The sequence below is a fragment of the Metopolophium dirhodum genome, chromosome 7 (assembly GCF_019925205.1).
Source record: "Metopolophium dirhodum isolate CAU chromosome 7, ASM1992520v1, whole genome shotgun sequence".
Lineage (NCBI taxonomy): Eukaryota > Metazoa > Arthropoda > Insecta > Hemiptera > Aphididae > Metopolophium > Metopolophium dirhodum.
The window spans coordinates 3,436,562-3,456,972 of NC_083566.1; the positions used below are offsets into that span (position 1 = coordinate 3,436,562).

Consider the following 20,411-nt stretch of genomic DNA (forward strand, 5'->3'; position numbering starts at 1 on the left):
CTTTGGACGCCAGAGGTTAGGTATATACACGATTTACACGCACAAAAAAAAAATAAATAAATAATAATAATTCATCCGTACTAGCAGTTGCAGCCTCCAAAAATAAACCAATGTCCCCTCCTCCTCCCTACATCTTTGTCGTAAAAAAAAAATGTCAATACACCGGCAGTTGCAGTTGCCTATCCGACGACGGTGATCAGGTATTCCGTAGTTATATATAATAGGTATATATTATGAGTTGCCACCATATAGGATTTTAGTGGTCCCTAAACTTCACCAGCATAATTCATAACCATGTAAATAGATAAATTTATGTAAGTATACATAATAAAATATCTTTTTATAATTATATTTAAAAAAAAATATGGGTTATGAGTACCACTCTGCTGTACAGTAGGTTTCGAGTGGGTTGCTGTAAGGGGTGTGTTAAATTTGAATTCGATGGGGGTATTATATGGTCTGTCAGTCTATGTGAAGGATAATTTATGATATGTTTTAGATTCTGAGTGGAGCAACATTTTTCTATTTACAATTTTTTAATTATTTAATTATATAGTAAACGCCGTGGTTTTATGGCTATCCTTGTCGTATCCAATTTACCACAAATTGCGATCTACTATCGATTACGGAACGATTGTCGTATGATGCGCTCTACTACACGATTACAATTATGGTATTTAATGCACGTAGATATGATACTCAATAGATAAAAAGTTTGTAAAGGAATCTGAGGCAAAAAATTATAAAAAAATATGGGTAGTACAACTCCTGCTGATATGCTTTCAAACATAATTTAATATATTTATAAGTATAGTTAACTATTACAGGTATTATTGAGGTATATTATTGAAACGTGGTGGAAAGGAATCAATAAAACCATTTTTAAAATATTGCAATTTTATTATTCTATCTCTTTTAGGAAATGTCAAATGACACATATTTAATTGATTTTTTATAATTATTATTTAATTTTATAATTATTGATTGTATTTGAAAAGAATAACATTTAAAAGCGGATATTTACTATTTAGTGATAAATAACCAGACGAAGACGACAATGTCGTTGATATGATACAATATTTTTTGATAATGTAACTATTAGTTATTTATAATTTTTTTCTAATAATACACTACTTATTTATAATATTTTTGAGTAGGTAATATTTATTTACAGTCGCAATGTTGCCAGTAGAGCGCATAATACGAGATAGCCTTTTTTTATAAGTCTATACTATGAAGAACTTTATACTAAAATTATTGGGTTTAATGTAATATTGTTAAACACATTTGTGTAGATTTTTAGAATTATATAGTAGGCTCAATATTAAAAAACATCAGTCATAGTTATATATCATATTCATCTATACAATGAATACACGGCTATTGAAAAAAATAATATAGGACGTAGGTAATTAGTTAGTAAACAAAACATTTATTAATATAATTAAAACTATAAATATATATTATGTAGGTTCAGGCACGCAGGTGCACAAAAATGCGGGTTCATAAAAAATTTAAAATAATCAATGTTACATATAGATATTTTATTACTTGCACATGAAACGACATTTGTTCTAGTCGAGATACGTCTTGTGTTTCATCTACTAAAACTGAAATAAATCATTGTATCTTTTATTTTTGTTAGTGGATTTTCTTTTATTAAATCTCCGCAAATGTTAATAATCTCATTTTGAACATTGGAACTAGTATAAGTTGCAAAAGAAAATGCGTTTTTAAATGTTATCTAAAATAAAATCAGCCATTGATTTAAAGTTCTAAAATTACCATAATTTGTTTGTATTTTACTTTCTTCATATATATTAACACTTTTATTATTTCGATATTTCCTCTTAAAGCAATATTTTGTCGTCTTCATAATAGTAGTGTTTCAATTATTGGACAACCCTTTTACGGCTGTACCATGTTATTAACAAATAAGTAACGTGTAAATATAAGTAGGTTGAATTTCTTATTCGAAAAAAAAACATTGATTTTACAGGGATAGGTAGCATTTTCAACTTTATATTAATAATCGTGATGTACATTGTTTTTGTTTTAAATAATGATAGAAATTGATGGACAATTAATGCAGTTACATATAAATAATATAGTTGTACAAAATAAATTTAAAAAAAAAAATCACATTTGAGACCTTTAGATGCATTATCCATAAAATGTAAATTATATAGTATACCTATGTAAATACCTACTAAATTAAAAAAACTTGTTGCATTTTCAAAAAAAAAAGAAAGGAATACGCATGTAACATAATAAAATGTGTTATGTATATTATACGTTTTAAATTTCTCGTTCGAGACAGCAGATAATAATATGATCGTGTTGTGTGGTCTGGACGGGCATTTGCTAATTATGTCAAAATAAAACTATTACAATAATATAATGTGCATTTTTAGTTTTTACACATTAATATTACTATACACAATATAAAAATTCTCCCACATAAAATTTCAGCAAGGCCACATGCAGAGGAGGTCCTCTTCACGTAATTTTTTTATTACGTTGGAAAGAAACGTCTTTGGAAACGCGTCCGCTAGTTTTTAAACCTAAAATTAAAAACAAAACGTTTGAGTGCAAAGTTATAGTAGTCACTCCATGTATGTGTCTGAATTATGAGCCTATCTCTTCAACGATAAAGGTAACATAAAATATTTCGAACGCATGACCACGAATTTCATTCTAGTTTTTATAAAACTGCACGAAGGGCATATATTAACTCATTTTTGAAAAAATTTTTATTTAAATGCAGTAAAAAAAAATGAAAATGTATGGTGGTCATGTGTTTAAAATATTTTGTGTCAAACCTCGATAACTCGAATTGTTTTCTTTCCACCTGAAGTGATTCTGTGTCGTGTTTGAGGTAAAAGTAATAAATTGAAAAATACCGAAGTCAAATTTATTTTCATTTTCCTCAAGATTCGAGTTATCGAGACTCGATGACAGTACTACAAAAAAGTAGTATGCAGTAAAGTAGATTGTAACAAACTCACCCCAGATATAGTTATTCAATCTGAGACAACTGACCAAGAAGATAATAGGTATGATGTAACTAAGGAACGAAAACACAAAGACAAATTTTGGAATCGTGTTTACGTAAATGTCGATCAGTAAGTACACCCATCTGCCGTGTTGAATTCGCAACATGATCATCCTGATGACACACAAAACAATTATATTATTAAATCTGTAACACTAATAACTATAATATAATATTGTTTATAAATATAAATTATATCATGTTCACCTTATCCGTGATCAGGCACGGATCCAGTGAAAAAGATGGGGGGGGGGCAATAATTGTATTACAACATATTATATACAACATACGTAGGGTCATGATCCGAGGAATTATAAAAACAAGTTGAGAAAAAATGTGGCTTTAATGGCGATGGTGGGGGATGCCTCTAGCCCCTTCACGGAGCTGTCCCTGTCCGCGATTGTATTAGATGGAATTTTTAATTTTAATATTTTTTTTTTTTATGAACAGATTTAAACTCACACCGATTTTCCAGGGGTTGAGTACTTGAGTGTAACACCGCAACATCAGACACGATATAGTCCAAGTAAGCACAGCGAATAATCATTAGGTCGCGAGCCTAAGTGCGTACGACGTAATTCGAGAAAAATCTGCCAACATAATTACTATCGACGTCAATAATCCTTGCCAATGACATTGGCATTGATCAAGAATAAAATATAATAAAAACATTTCTAAAAACATATTTTTTATCAAGCGGAACGTAAACAGATTCGTTTTTTCTGAAAAAAATACTAAAACGCACTGACACTAACTGAAGTTGTCATAAAACCGATTCAGATCAATTTATTAGAAAGAGATTGTCCGCTTACAAAAAAAAAAATTTTCAAGATTTGCAGATTTTTCACGAAGTAAGTTTTAAGTTAAAACAATTGGATATTATTGTGAAATCAACTGAGAATTTGAATAAACAAATTAATTGAAATCGGACTTAATTTCGAGCTAAATTCGCCAATTAAAATGTTTTCATTTAAAATTATAAACAATAAAAAAAAATAATTCAATTGAGTCATGTGAAACACTCAAAAACTGAATTCTACTGAACTACCTACATCACCTAAGATAAGTGTATCATCTATTCGTAGAATGGATTTTATGTTCTTGCGGTAACGTGTGTAATACTGTGTATGTTATATTGCGAATAGTTGCCCCTTAATAGTCATTAAATACTAAATAGTCGCTTCCGTTCCCATTAAAAAAAACGCTTGCCAAGTCAGGGATCGGCATGTAAACTTTCTTGATTTTAATTTTTAGAAATGTATTAACTGATATCATACCCAAGTGGTATAACAATTTGAACCCAGAAAAATGTTGGTTTGAGCTGCACCACATAAAATCATATTAATTTTCATTTAGTGAGATAGATCTCCGAAACCGGAGGGAGGATTTCGTTGTTTGGAATCTTGTTAGATTCACATTGGTTAGGATAAGTGCAGTGAAGATTTTTAGAACTTAATCTTTATTAGTTAGTTCCACTACAGAACATTAAAACAAATTGAAATCAATTTTATTTGGCGGTTTTTTATGTTTTTCAGATTTACAGCTTTGTAGTGAATTAACAATTGAAGATAAAGTTCTGAAAATCTTCACTGCACTTCTCCTAGCCAATGTAAATCTAAAAAGACCCCAAACAACAAAATCCGTTCTCCAGTTTCGGAAATCTACCTTGCTAAATGAAAATCTAGCGACAAATAACTCTTTTTTTTTATCTGTTAAAAATTAAATAATTTTTGTTGAAAAAATTTAATTCCACATTTAGTATTTACTTGATAATCCCTTTTTAATTAGTTATCAACCAACTTTATAGCTATCATAGTTTAGGAGAAAAGTTAAAAAATAGAAATTTTGGGACTGTTCACGCCGACGTATTTATGGATTCAAGTGGTTTTCCATCATTACTGAGGTATATTTTTACTATTTTCCTATTTAACACAAATTCTTGAAGTTTTCAAAATTCAGACTTTTTTCATTTCAATTACCATACGTACTTGATTAGAAAGCAAGAAAGTAATACTTGATTAAAAACCAAAAAAGTAAAATTAACAATATTTTTAAACTTAGCGCTACATCTACGATAGTATTTTAAGTAAAACTTTATTTCGATTTAGGAAATGAATACGTTTACATTTTGAAGAACGGTATGATGAGCTTCTGCGTTTTTATAATATATATCACTCGCAGTAAGACGTAACACAATATTATTGTACCAAAGTTGGAACCACTACAAAACGTACCTAATACAACATATTAATGACAACCTGCAGGATCCCAACTCTATTTCAGCCTCAGTCAAATTCATCATCGCCGCCAATCTACTCAACAAGATAGAACTCCCCAACGTATCAACTGTAGTATTTGAGCATAGTATTTTTATTATCATTTATGTATCGTTACTCGTTATACTTATACGTTATCTATAATATGTAATTTGATATTGTCAATATCGCTCAATAAAAAACAAAATAACATAATATAATATACAATATAGACATATTGTCAATCATGGCTTAAATATACAAAGTTAGGTATTGCAGTAGTACCCTCACTATATCATTTTATCACGTTAAGGAATTAAAATGGCAGCGTAAGGGACGACCTATACTGGCTATATACTATGATATTATATAGTATGATATGGACCGTACCCTTACGCTGCTATTTTATTTTTGTTTGATAACAATATTGGCTATATGTGCAATAACCTTGTATATTTAAACCATGTTGTCAATAAACCAAAGGGGAATTATTTAGATCGATTCCTACAGTATTCGATTTTCCGTTAATTGTAACAATTAATACTAGATGTATCCCGGTATATTCTGGTGCGAGTTACAAGTAGTTTTGTGCTTTATATACCTATACTATTATATATATAGATATATAAATAACGCGTATAGCAGTGGTTCTCAAACAATGGTACGCGGCAGGTGCTATAAATATTAATTTTTCTGCCGTTTAATTTGTAACGGACATAATATTATATTTATTCCCCTGGAGTTTCCAGTTATCGAGACTCGACAGTAATAATAATAATATAATATATCAATATATTATAGACAGTTGCTTACGTAAATAGGTAAATAGTTTCAACGGTGACGAGACTGGCAATGGCTGGTTTCACTCTCGGCGATGCATGGTAACAGAGACACAATTCAATAAACACAACGAAAATAGGAGTTGTATGTGACACGTGATTGATAAATACAGGTATGACATTGTTTACAGCTGATGGATAAATAATGTCGTTAAATAATACCCATGCAGACCAAAAGCCACTACACACGCACTGTAACATAATATTATTATACAAATAACGTGTAAACCATAATTATTAGTCTAATATAACAGCAGTCGGTAACCTTTTGGATGTCAATGGGTAAAAAGATATATATACATTTTTTACGGGCCACAGTTTGAATAGGTACCTTTTTATTACACACAAAAATGTATGGTCATTTAAAATTTACTTTATTTGAATTCATAATTATTGTTAGCTATTTTAGAAGGTATCTGCGAACAAACAACGTTTTAATCCGCTGTTTCCAGTCCATACTACCTTAGTTCGTGATTTTTTATGCAATATAATGTCTATTTTTAAGTAAATTATTAATTTTAATCGAGGGCCACATACAATAAATTTCTATATAAGGGCTGTGGACTGTGTCACCTGGTGTAGTTACACTAGTACGAGAGTTGGTGTATTTTTTGTTTTAAACTGTTTTTTCTGTTTAAAACGATGTCTTAAACAAAATTAATTGTTTGAGTTTTAAACAGTATATTTAAAATAACTTAATTTTAATTTAATATGTAATTTACTTATATGCCTATATGCCGTGTACTATATGTTTCACTGTTTATTTATTACTTATTTAAATTTTAAAAGTTTCTGAATTGTATTTCAAATATTTTCTGAATCGATGATTTATGTGGACATTATATTATGTATAAATTAAGTAAAAACATTTTAAATTTGGTAATTTATTCAATAAAATTAAAAAATTACACAGTATACTAATAATAACCTATATTATAGTATAATAAAATAATAAGTCATCTTGGTATTATAAGCTCGACACACACAAGCTATTTAAGGGGTTTAATATAGGCAATTTTAAATTCGCCATTTCGAGAAGAATTAAAACGTTTAATTTTAAATCCTTAAATATGTTTAAAATTTAAACAAATTAATTCAAAGAATTTTAAAAATGGTCCCATACTCCCATGTCATGGTTGTTGCGTAATAATTATATTGTAAAGGAAAACAGTTTATCGGGGGACAAACTTACAAGTTCCTACATTGTTTCTACAATAGATTTAGCAATTTTTCACACTAGTTAAAAGAGAACTTTATATGTGACATAGCGTTTTATATTTTTCATATCAATGCTCTTTTATTTTTTCATAAACAAATGAAAACACAAAATTAATCTTTAAGAATGAAAAGAAGTTGTATAAGATTTAATTTCATTTTGTAATTCATATAATTAATAGTTTAAGTATAGGCACAAATAGGGAGGGCTGGCTTCAATGACTAAGCTCCGCCCGAAAATTTCAATCGCTATTTGTGCTGGTGAGTTGTCTATAAATTGTGTAACTTTCTGTTAAACCTTTTTTTTTTTTTTTAATTTGTTAAAGGCGAAACAATTTGTGGGGAATCTTCTATTAAAATTGTTAATGTTTAATATTAATAATTTTTCAATGTTGACCTTCCAATGCCACAACTATATTCACTTTGCTATCAGAAAAGATGCTGATTTCGAAAATTGGAGAATTTTCACTACACCAAAATATGTAGAAGACAGAAAAAAATATAATAAAAAACACATATTATTGTAAATACAATACATTCATCGCTATACTCTGAATCTAAAATTTGGATTGTCTTCAAGTTATCAAAAAAATAAAATTTGTTAAAGCTTACTGTCTCCGTAAGCTTATCCCACCCAAAATAATTTTTTTTGATAAATTATTGCTGGTGGTGTGCCCGTCCTCTTAAGTGATTTCGATTTATAAAAAAATTTAAATTAAATAATTATACAGAATAATTACTGTAATATTTTACTTTGGCTGCATACGAACTGAGTCCCTAAATAAAACTTTTTTTTAACAAATTGAGTCCCGGGTTGTTTTAAGAGGTACCTAATTGTACCTATGTACTAATTCAGTCCCGTGAAATTTGAAATATAATATTAATTGAGTCCATGTTCAAATACTAACTGAGTTAGTCAAACTTAAAAAATAAAAACATTTTTCTTCTCATTTTTACAGATTATTAGAAATGTCTGTAACAAATGTTTTTTTTAATGTTAATTCTAATAAATTTGATTATAAATTATAATTTAATCATTAAGTGTAATATATCGATAGTTGAATTTAAATAAACATATATAATCGAACGTGTCCTAGCTGACTGACTGACTGATCAACGTAGAGCCTAAACTATGATATCTAGAGACCTGACATTTCGACAGAACCTTCGTATACTACGAACGGATTTTCCAAAATTCGCATTTTGAAGAAGATTTTGAGATTCACAATGCAAATCGAAAATTTTTATTCGTTTGTACTTACATGGTAGCCACTAGTTACAGATTATAATTGGTATTTTGTTTTTATATAAACGGTATTAGTTACTCGGGCAGATGAGGTAAAATCACGTATCAAATCGTCGCGTTTATGGCCTCGAATAAAGAAATTATATCTTAATTATATATTTTACTCAATAATAATCCTAGGACTCAATTGGTATATTTTTCGTTTATACCCAGGACTCAATATTAGTAAATTATTTTTTTCTCGTTCAGGGGAGTAATAAATTAGTATGCACTGTTAATTTTTATTTGATATTATAATATTGGTATAAAATATTTATTTTTTAACAATTATGGACAAGAGCCCAGTATATGTAAAGAGGCATAGTATGAGTACATATAAAATCAATGATAGTATATATCAATATTTTTTTTTTTTATTCTTATTTTTTTATTGAACTTTAGCCCGGCGACTATGGCCATTAGTTGTTGTAGGGGATTATGAACTATGGTTAGTAAGGTTGGTACGGTAAGGAGTTGTAACGGTCGTAACGATAGGTAAGCAAACACGTGTATGTGTGGCACGGTTTAAGATCTTAAACCGTGATGTGTGGCAAGGTTTTTACTACTACGAACCCGGGTGGTCACCCATCCGGGAGCTAGTAGTAGCGGGTTGTTACTTACTCTCAGTCGCATTCCGTGACTGGTAGCAGTCAACGCGCCAAGCCAAGCCAATAATAATTATTGTTTATTTATAATACCTAAACATTAATTTAATTGCTAATCGCTAGAAAAAAAATATATTTACCATAGATATTGGCAGCATCACAGTCATGAAAAAGAAGTCATTCACCTCTCGAATTTTGTTGACCAATTTTCCGATAATGACAGACTGTGGCATTAATTCAAAGAAATCCAATACTGTAGCTATCATGAAAAATCCTAAATGCATGATCTAAAACATAATACAAACAATAGTTTTACTCAATTTTCACAAGACTGCAGCAGAGTGCAACATGCATATTTGATACCAAATATAATATCTTTGAATCGCAATGACTCTAACAGCAGGACACTCCTACAAGCTACAAGTCTTGTATCTTACTGTTATTTTTTATCGTACAAATAACATAACTAAACTTAAAAACTTATTAAATTTCAAAAAATATTTTTGAGGAAACAGGTGACAGATTAAACCATTTTAACTCTGTTATTTTTAATATTAGAGTAAATTCAAAATTGACGTTTGATCAAAATTAAAGATATAATTGTACTATACTATTATCTAAAGCAGCAGTTCTCAACCTTTTTATTTCCGCGTACCACCTACACAGTTTGGCTATTTTCATGTACCACTTGACCAATTAACGTTTTTTTTTCCTTACCAAAATTGAATACGTTATTTTAAATGTAGGATAATTTATTTTATTAGGAATTACAAAATTATAAGCATTATTAATATGCATACAAATTAAATTAAATAGATACGATTGTTAATTATATTATTATTAATATCAAATAAATAAAATAATATTTATTGTGAATAATGATCCTTTTCATTTTTTTATGAAGGGAGATTTTCTTAGCGTACCAACTACGAGCATTCCACGTACCACTGGTGGTATGCGTACCGCAGGTTGAAAAACGCTGATCTAGAGCACCACGCGTTGGATGTTTTGATATTTTAATTTTAAAGCAAGTTATGAACATTTATAAATCATAGATTATATTGTAGTGGGGCCATAGATAATATACTTACTTTTAAATTTAATGGTACATAAATTAACATCAATATTAAAAACAACAGAGTAAAATGGATTATTCTGAACGTTGGTACTTCAGATTTGCCGTGTTGTACGTTTGTAAGACGGAGACAACACATATTTTTATATAAATTTTAATACTTATAGGTATGGTGGCTGGTACATATTGTTTAACTATTGTATTATTCTACAGTCGTCTCAATGGCTTGGCTATAACTTATAATGACTGTACGTGTGTTGGGGTTGTAAATATAACCCCCAAGTGAAATATTAGATGAACTGTCAAAGAAAAACTGATTTAGATACAATTGTTAATTATTAATTAACATTATAGTTTATGTTTTTAATTGATAAATCAATGTATAATCATTCAGTTACGTTTTTATTGATCAAAGTCCATGTTATAAAATCAGCCTCATCCCTCCCCATGACAAAATCATTTGACCGCCACTGCGTCCTCTAAATAATACTAGTGTTGGTTTACCTAAATACTATAATATATAGTTCAACTTAAACCCGTTTTTCTAGTGCATAGATTTTTCATATTATTCCTTTCAATTCAAAATTAAGTATAATAATATACAAATCACCTATTCAAATTATATGAAATATATTTTACTCGGGTAAACAATACTAAATCACTGTTCATTAGATGCTGTTATACATAATGTAATATTTATATATATTACATTATGTAATAAATTAAGTGGGACAGTACTATAGTATTGTACCTATACTGATTATTTTGCTGTCCCACTTAATTTATTATATACTAAATATATAATTTGACAAAGTCTTTTTAATAAATTGCCATTAAAACATATAATACATTATGTAATTAAACATAAAATATAAGTAATTTTAAAATATTGAAATTTAAAACCATTATAATATACTCACACACATTACAATCTACGGAAATTGTTTTATTTTGTTGATAAAACTGCAAATTCATTAGGTACCTATCTAACTTTGTCCTTGAAAAATTATAACGAAATATTGTTAATTGATAATTTAATAAATATTATTATGAAATAAAACTAGAAAATGCGTATGTACTATACCTTGCATGTAATCTTTTGAATATGTTCAAATTATTTTTTCTTACTGTTTGACGCACTTACGAGAGATTTATTATATTTTTTATTATATGAATATGAGATAAAACATTGAAATATTAATAACATTAATCACCTAAAAATTTTGAAACGGTATCAAAAATTTAGTTATAAATTATTTTGAAATGTAAACTCATCTAGTTAGGTTATACGTATGGGTACACTTAATGTAGATAAGAAACATAATATTATAATACACCGCAAACGTAGAAATGAATCATGCTTTCGAAAACCCAGAATAGGCGAAATCCGATTTACTAAAACTTGGACCACTTTGCATATTGTTTTTATTTTTTACTCTTACCTAAATAATAATATATCGAATCAAAAATATTCAATTCAGATAAAAGCTGCTACAGCAAACATACGAAACATTGCGAGGACGTAGTTGTACACGAAAGTGCAATAAGCCGTGGGGTAATAGTTAGGACGCTATTGGTAAAAGACAAAATTTGTCATTTTCATGGCGTAATAATATTATATTCTGATTTATAGCTTTTCGTGTAACTATTAAAGAGCTGATCCAGCTCGGAGATCACATTTTCGAACACATTTCAAACATGATGCTGAACGACCATGATACGTGTCTTGTACATGAATTCAAAGGTTTTAATATATTTTTCTTCTTGATACTTCATTGAAATATTGCCCATGTTTTACTTCTTAGAGATTTTTACTGTCATACAACCTTTTTTATTTCGATTCCACTAATTACAGACACATGCACCGGAACTACTCACATAACACTGTAATTTACATGAATATTTATTATAAAATATTCACCGGGAGGCATAATTTCCGTTTCATTATGAATCACGCCATTAGTAGTAAATCAACAATATTACTGTATTAGTATTTAAATACTTATCGGTAGAGAGCTTTTTTAAGTCCTTCTAAAAATTATCAGTATCAAAATAATACACGCGAATGGTGTATTGTATAGGTACCTGCAGTATAGGTAATTCGCTTGACAGTAGTTTCGATAGTGAATCGATTACTAAATTGGAGTTTAATAATATGGAATGTGTCACAAAATTAAATATTTAGATACTATATTATTCTGAAATAATAATACTAACGCCCAATAATGAAAAAAAAAATTAAGATTAAAACGTATTTTGAATAATGAATTATTAAAAATAATCAAACAAGTTTTAATAATGAAAATAAACTCAATAGCCAGCCGTAGACCGCAGCACACCATTGAAACTTATTTAGGTAAAATTTATATTTGTTTTGTTATTATTAATGTAAGCACTATAAAAGCACTCGATCATTTAATTTGCAATTAGTTTTAATTTTTTGACAAAAAAAAATAGCTAACTAAACACTGAACCTATGGGTAACAACTTGCGAATATAAATTTCGAGCGGAATTATTATTAATTCAATAATTACAATTTTGGTGGAATAAATTATAATATAAATTCATAGTAATAAATATTTTGAGTATCTACCCATTGTAAACAAAGAATTCATTTTATTGATAATGAAAAAAATTTCGATAAATACTAATAGTTAATGATATTAATACGAAAATATTATAGAATTTATATAACGAACTAGGTGTATGTCTACATAGCAAATTAGAGCTATATATATAGTGTATTCTTCAGTTTCATTGAAAAGTAATAGACATTTTAAATAATTGCACTTAGACATTTGTCATCTATAGTCTACGTGAGATAAACAAAATAGGAATATTCATCAATAATTGCAATAGTAAAACATTTTAAATTAAAACTAAAACAAAAAATAACGGTTTTAACATAAAAAGTTAATGCTTATAGGTTTAGAAAACATAATATTTTTAAATTACATAAAATATATTTATATTTATATACATATATATAATATATATGTGTGTATCTTTATTGTCGCGTGTATACTTTCTTCCAAAGGTCCTGTTAAACATTTACTTACAATATATTTATTATAAATATTAAATCTAATATATTTTTTCAGATTTATTTTATTTTGGTTATTTTTTGGTGCATAGATAGGCGGAAATTTGCTATAGTTTTAGAGGGAGTTAATATTTAAAAATACTTTACTGAATATCAAAGCAGCTCTCTGCACTTGCAAGTATAATATTACCCTAAACACCATGCAAAACTAAGCATGATTTATTTTAAACATACTATGCTACCAAAACTCGTAAATATCTTTCATATAGTAATAGCATAATAAGAATATCTTACAATATATAAAATAAATCAATAATTATAAAAATTCTATTTTGAAACCACAGACATATTATTTATTAATTCAGTAATATTCAATTTTAATACCTAGCAATTTTTTTAACTAAAATTCCCTTATAATGACCAATAAACAATTCACTATTTTTAAAATCTAATTTTATGAAATTTGTCTACAGATTCAGCCATTTGAAGACTATCAGTTGAAAACATTTTCTTTAAATTAACAATTACACACATAATAACAGAACATTTTAATAATATTCTGTGATGAAACCAGAACACCAGATTCAACTGGCTGTGATACACCTACTTTAAAATTTATCAGGCCATGGAATTTGGTAATGAAATTCGAAATACTAACACACCAGATATTTTTTCTAAAATTTTTTTTTTATTATTTGCGTTTCAACAATATTTGAATTGAAAGTTAATATTTTACTTATATTATTTTTGAGGTGGCTAATTTTTTTGTTTGTACAAGCCCCCCCCCCCCAATTTCCGCCTATGGGTGCATATTTACATATTATACGCATATTTGAGTGTTTCTTATAGCATATAAGTCCCCTACGGCCCCACACACAGGTATAATTAATACATAATTAACTGTCAAAAAATTGTCAATTGAAAATTGTATATAAGTACCTATTATAAGTTGTAACTATTTAAAAAAAGATGTATTTATTTGATAATAAACTTACTGAATCATAAAAAAGTTATTTAATCAATAAATTATTTTTTATTAATTTACTGACAACATTTAATTAACATAATTGACACGTAATAAAAATATTTCTTGATTAAACCATATCAAAATATTATAAAATGTATAAACATTATGACTGTTAACAATATGCCATACAATTTGTGTATATATTTTTAAGCTAATGATCTTTATTATACACTAAGGTACCTATTTTATAGTTTTTACTACAGTCAAATTTAATGCTTTTATGGCCAAGAAAACATCAAGGAAACCGACACGTATATGGTATATCAAATAAACAAATTTATCGTAAGTATCTACTAACGGAATACAATTTACACAATATGATATAGTTTTTACGTACAATACTCCAATTGGTCAAGACTCAAGAACATATTTTGAACTCTGTTATATTGGTGTTCTATTTATCGGATTTATCTATTATTTGTCATCGACTCAGTTCAACATGATATTTTGAACTTGGGATCGAAAGTAAAATGTATGTATGTGCTTAGAGTTGAAATATAGGTTATAGTACCTACTATGCAAATAAAATACATTTTTCTTTTTATAGAAGTATTTAATCGAATATAAAAATTGAAATTTATAATTGAAAATGGTATAAACAATTAATTGGTATGTACAGCGTATGCAAGACTTATAAATATCTGGATTCGTCTATCAAATTGTAGGATGATAACTGCAATTTCCTAAACGAAAAATGGTTGCATTGACTATAAATCATATGAAAAATACATTCATCGTTCCACTCAGAATCTAAGTTTTCAGAAACGCTGGTTAAAGAGTGAGGGTAGTTTCATATCTACACAAACGTGTTTCAAACCAGAATTATATTTAGTCTGAGCTTTAAGTGATAAAAGTATAATTGGTTTTACACAATTTATGTAATTTTTTCTTTATTACCTATTACTTTTTGTTTGTCAACACGTTCTTAAAAAGTTTAGACTTTTAAGAGAAAATTGGATACAAAATATACCTATGTTTATATTATCCAAAAATATTATTTTACCTTTGTAGAACTTGTCTCAAGCTTAGTAACGCAAAACATACCAAAATGTGTAAGTTCAGGTGTTTTAATTTTGTGTGGTCATCTTTTATATTATAGTGAATTAATTTGCAGCAGTCCTATAATTAATACACTTAAAGGTAACCACATGCCTAATCTATAAACTCTCGTTGGTTTTTAACGATATTTTAAAGTGAGTTGTGAGTTACTAATACTTTGCAAACTCGTATAACTCGATTACAAATTAAAATATTGTAAAAATCTAAAGAAAGAATACAGATGTTCTTACCTTTAAATTTGATAATAGGTCTATTCACTTTTATATTTACGTTAACAACAGAAAATTGGAACTTCTGAAAGTAAATATTCGTATGTTTTGTTTAGGCAAGTAAGACGGAGACGACTGATACGTTTCGATTATTGGCTATACTCATCATTCCGTTTAATGGCTGATTTTTGACATAATCGGTGTTGCATGTATACGTGTTCAAAATAAATAAATGTGACGGGCATGAAATAACGATACTTTAAAGTTAATCTGTATCAGTTCAAGAGAGTCTATAATACTAATTACCATTAATAAGATGTCATCTGTGAGCTAAAGTATTTAAGTCAAGACCGGTGAAAACCTATCTGGTAAATAGTCATGGGTTTGGCCTGGTCTGTAGTAAAAATGTTTTATTATAAACGCAGCAAAGTTAAGCAAAGGATATTTACAATGGGTTTCTCCGAGAAGCTTTTTCTGTGATCTCTGGACAATCAAAAATATTATTTACCAATATTTATGAATTAAAAAACAACTTACGGCTCGCACGTCTTTTTGCTAAAACTTTTAAACCTCATTGAACATTTAATGGATAATCTGCCATACCTAATTTAGTAGATATCATTTGGAGAAAACGTCTTTGCCATTTGTCTAGCTTATTTGTTAATCCAATTTGAGATGTATTCCAAACTACCAAGCTGTATTTAACTATAGAACGGATTATTGCAAAGAAAGGGTTTTCAGACAATATGGATCAGAAAAATACATCAATTATACTTTTTACAAATCCTAATGAGTAATGTACTAAGTGCTTTGCTAAATACCATAATTTAGTATGAATAAATAGTGCCGCGGAAGCAATGCGAAAGCAGATCCCGCGGCGTCGTCGGTTAAAACAGGAAAAAAAAAAAGTATGAATAAATAGTATAATTCAAACCATAGATCAAATGTCAAAACAACACCCAAATCTTTAATTACAAGTAAAATATATTAAACGGGGTTATCCATTTAACGTATCTATGACATTCATTATTTTAAAAAAAGTAATGTTTTGGAAAATATTTCTTTTATATTATAATTTTAATTCATTAAAAACAAAATGTTTGAAACACAATTTTATTGTATTTTTATTCTTTTAAATGACAACATACATTTTTCATTGTATACTCCGAAGCAAAATATCATTCTGTATTTGGATCTACAAAAATCAAACCAACAAGTAGTTTATTATAGTTGTAAGTATTTAAAGTATAATAAGTAGGAATATGAGCGGAGACGCGGAGTAGTGGACCAACATTCTGTGGCATATCCTATTGTACTATACCATTTCACTCATCTAAACTTAAGTAAGTAGGTACTTATAACTTATAATCTATATTCTATACTGGTTCAAAATTCGATTTGTATGTATCGAAGTAGTCCGAACAATATTCTTCTTTAAAACAAGCCAACTGTGCAGAATTTGTAATATTTATGTTTTATAGGAATCAAAAATGCATGTTGCCCCATTGAAAAAAGTTAAAAAATATAATTTTTTAGACTTAAATATTTATGCGTAAGAGAAATATTTTCAAAAACCTCGTCAATCGTTCATCGAAAGGTTATTGAAGGTAGTTAAGTTTATTGGAGGGTCGTACATCAAACGGAACACTCTGTATAACACATAATAATATTATAACTATATAGGTACAGCAGCCACCGGCCGCAACTATATCGTGTGCTGTGTGTCCGCGAAAACTGGATACACTCTATAACTCAACTCACACCTACATTACTCAGTACCTTTCGCATATTTTATAATTCTGTCTGCGGGAGATTGATGAACCAAAAGTCTATAGAGTTCCATGTCCCGCAAACAGAATTAGAAAATATGTAGACATACGGTATATACCGAGTAGCACGAGCAATACGACCATACAGTGTAGCAGTGTAGGTACCATGTTTTTGTGGACACACGGTATAAGGTATCGGTACTCACCAGCGTCCACATCGTAAGCATGAACGACATGAACTTTCCCACTTCGCTGATGGTCGGGAACACGATCGAGTCCCAGTCCACGGAGCCGGCCATCCACATGACGTGGAAGTACAGCCACGCCAGCGTTCCGTGGACCACGAGCCGGACGATGGCCGCGGGCGGTTGCCGGGCGCCGCTGTTGACCAACACCATCGTGCACATGTCGGACCGAAATGATCGGCTCGCCGCCGCGGTACACGCGCATACGCGCGCATCGTGAAGGGCGGCGGACGCGGAGGTCGTAATAATATTGTTGTACCGCGGTCTTTGGATCCGAACCGAGCGACCAATCACGTGATGGGCATAATATTATTGTAACACAATATGTATTTAGTACCTACCTACCTACCTACTGTCTGTAAGTCGCTGATACTAGATATATTATTTGTTTATTTATTTGTACGATTAAGAATTTATTCACATCAAATAAATTATTGGCATTTTGTGTTTAATCTGCGTGTGTGTTTTTTTGTTATTTGAACTTTTCTATTGCAGCGCGCGGTGGGTTCATCATGTACATACGTCGCGATTTTCGTAATGAAAAAACAAACTACATTTAGATATATAATATTGTACCTAGGTATACAGGATGTTTCGGCGTTTTCCTTACAAACTCGTCTGAATACGATAACACTCGTAAATTGTAATCGAACTAAAAGTTGAATAATTTTAATTATTTAAGGTTTACATTGTAAGATCGTATAGAAAAGAGTAATCTAAAATTAGATAAGATGTCCACACCTCTCCAATCAGTCTATAAATATAATATTATTGAAATTGATTTAAAATTTAAATACTGTTCTCCTGACATCGTGCATACTCTAGCTTAATATATATAGGATGTTCCAGGGAGGCGGGAATATATATAAAATAACTCAAAAGAGAGTAAAAATATGTATTCATAAATTGTATTCATTGAAAACACAAACTAAATTATATTTTGCCATTAAAGGGTTCAAAAGTTCAAAATCTCATGTCTTGAAATTGATGTCCATAAGATGATATGGTGTTTTCCATCATCACTCAGCGTATGTGAGTATAGCGCTTGAGATTTTTTTAGGGAGGATTAGCCCTTAAAGCTTAAAGCCCTTAAAGCCCCCATATTTGCGCCTGTCTATTTTCAGGGAATTGCAGCAACTTTTCTGTGAATATGAATTTTCAATTGTTGTAGGATGATTGGAATACACTCTGCTGTATTTTTAGATCACAATGGTAATTCAATATGGGGGGGGGAATTTTCAATAAATCGTAACAAACCATCCTGCACACACACATGTGTTATATAATGTATATCATCTGCAAATGTCACGATTGATAAGTTTAGGTGATATACTAATATTAGTTATATTATGTGGCTAATCTTGTCAACAGCTGACATAATATATCTCTAAGGTATCTACCTAATAACTGCGGTATAAAACTTTGTATATGTTCAATATTATATTACAGGTACCTACATCGAAGTTCTCGATAACTCGAATTATTATTCGAACGCCATAACTGCACTTGATATTGGTTTTTGATATCTCGGCAGTTTTGATTACTCGGGTTTTTTAATTTTTTCCCCCTCGAACTTTATCTAGTCCCCGAGAGTCGATTACTGTACCTACTAGTATTTTGTATTTTGAAGTTTTTAATATTTTTATTTAGTACCTATCTATATACTATAACATAAACATATCTATATATTTATTATAGACGACGTCTTAAAAACTATATTATTTGCCTTCACGCATATGCCATAGGCCTATTTCATAAATGATAATATTAATATTGTATTTGTTTATAGCTGCGGTAATCTGTAAGTAAAAAGCGTAAAAATTACCGGCCGTGGGCTTCAAGGCAATTAAAAAATTTCGATAAAGCTTACCCGCGGTAGCTCATATTATTATAAACGCGCTGTCGAAATTAACGAACAATCTGACCGATTTCTATGTGTGTATAATACTATAATTTACCTATACACAAATTTATATTATAAACCTGTGTAACTATAATATTATATTATATTGAACTCGGTGAATTTGGAATCAAAAAATAATCTACAGGTACCTCAATAATAAATATAAATAACACACTGCCAGCGAGGTCTGTAATAGTTTATCTCAGTTCAAAATAATAATTAAGAAGCACTTAATCTGCATAGGTCATGTACATATAGGTCTATAGACCTTTACTGTAAGCGTTCTATAGACTATAATATATTATTCTAAATATGTATAGATACCGTTTACAGACTATTTGCTTACCTATTTTAATTTGCGAATAATCTAAATTATGTTATCATCAGATTGGCTTTAGATAAATACCTTGCATCATACATGATATTGTATGTGATATTAATATACTGATATTGGTTGTATTAAATCTATATTCATATAACATTTTAACTATATTTCACCGTTTATAATATATTGCAGTATAAACCTAAAAGCTCAACAAATTATGTAACACAATATATTAAAAGTATACTGCAATATTGACAAGTGACAACTACAACCGACGACCACACCTGTTGTATAGTATATTTTTTCAATACAAATTCTCAATTATTTGGTGGTAGTGTGATATGAACCTGCCGACAAACAGAGAAAAATTGCCTATCCGTTTGATATTTGAGTATTAGATATTTTATAGTCATTACACCAATCAGTAAAATATTATACCTAAGTTATTAGTATATCTATTATACTACAATAGTCCCATTATACATCATGTTTTATATTATA

General features: G+C 29.1%; 1 protein-coding gene across 1 annotated transcript; it reads right to left on the reverse strand.

Moving 5' to 3' along the window:
* Positions 1-2,263: 2,263 nt before the first annotated feature.
* On the reverse strand, positions 2,264-17,875 carry LOC132949428 (androgen-dependent TFPI-regulating protein-like). Its single transcript, XM_061020311.1, has 5 exons — positions 17,644-17,875; positions 9,395-9,541; positions 6,124-6,341; positions 3,009-3,169; positions 2,264-2,564 (listed from the first exon to the last, which is right to left on the reverse strand). The coding sequence occupies exons 1-5, from the start codon at positions 17,842-17,844 to the stop codon at positions 2,500-2,502; spliced, it is 792 nt and encodes a 263-aa protein (XP_060876294.1). The 5' UTR covers positions 17,845-17,875; the 3' UTR covers positions 2,264-2,499.
* Between the last annotated feature and the right edge of the window lie 2,536 nt (positions 17,876-20,411).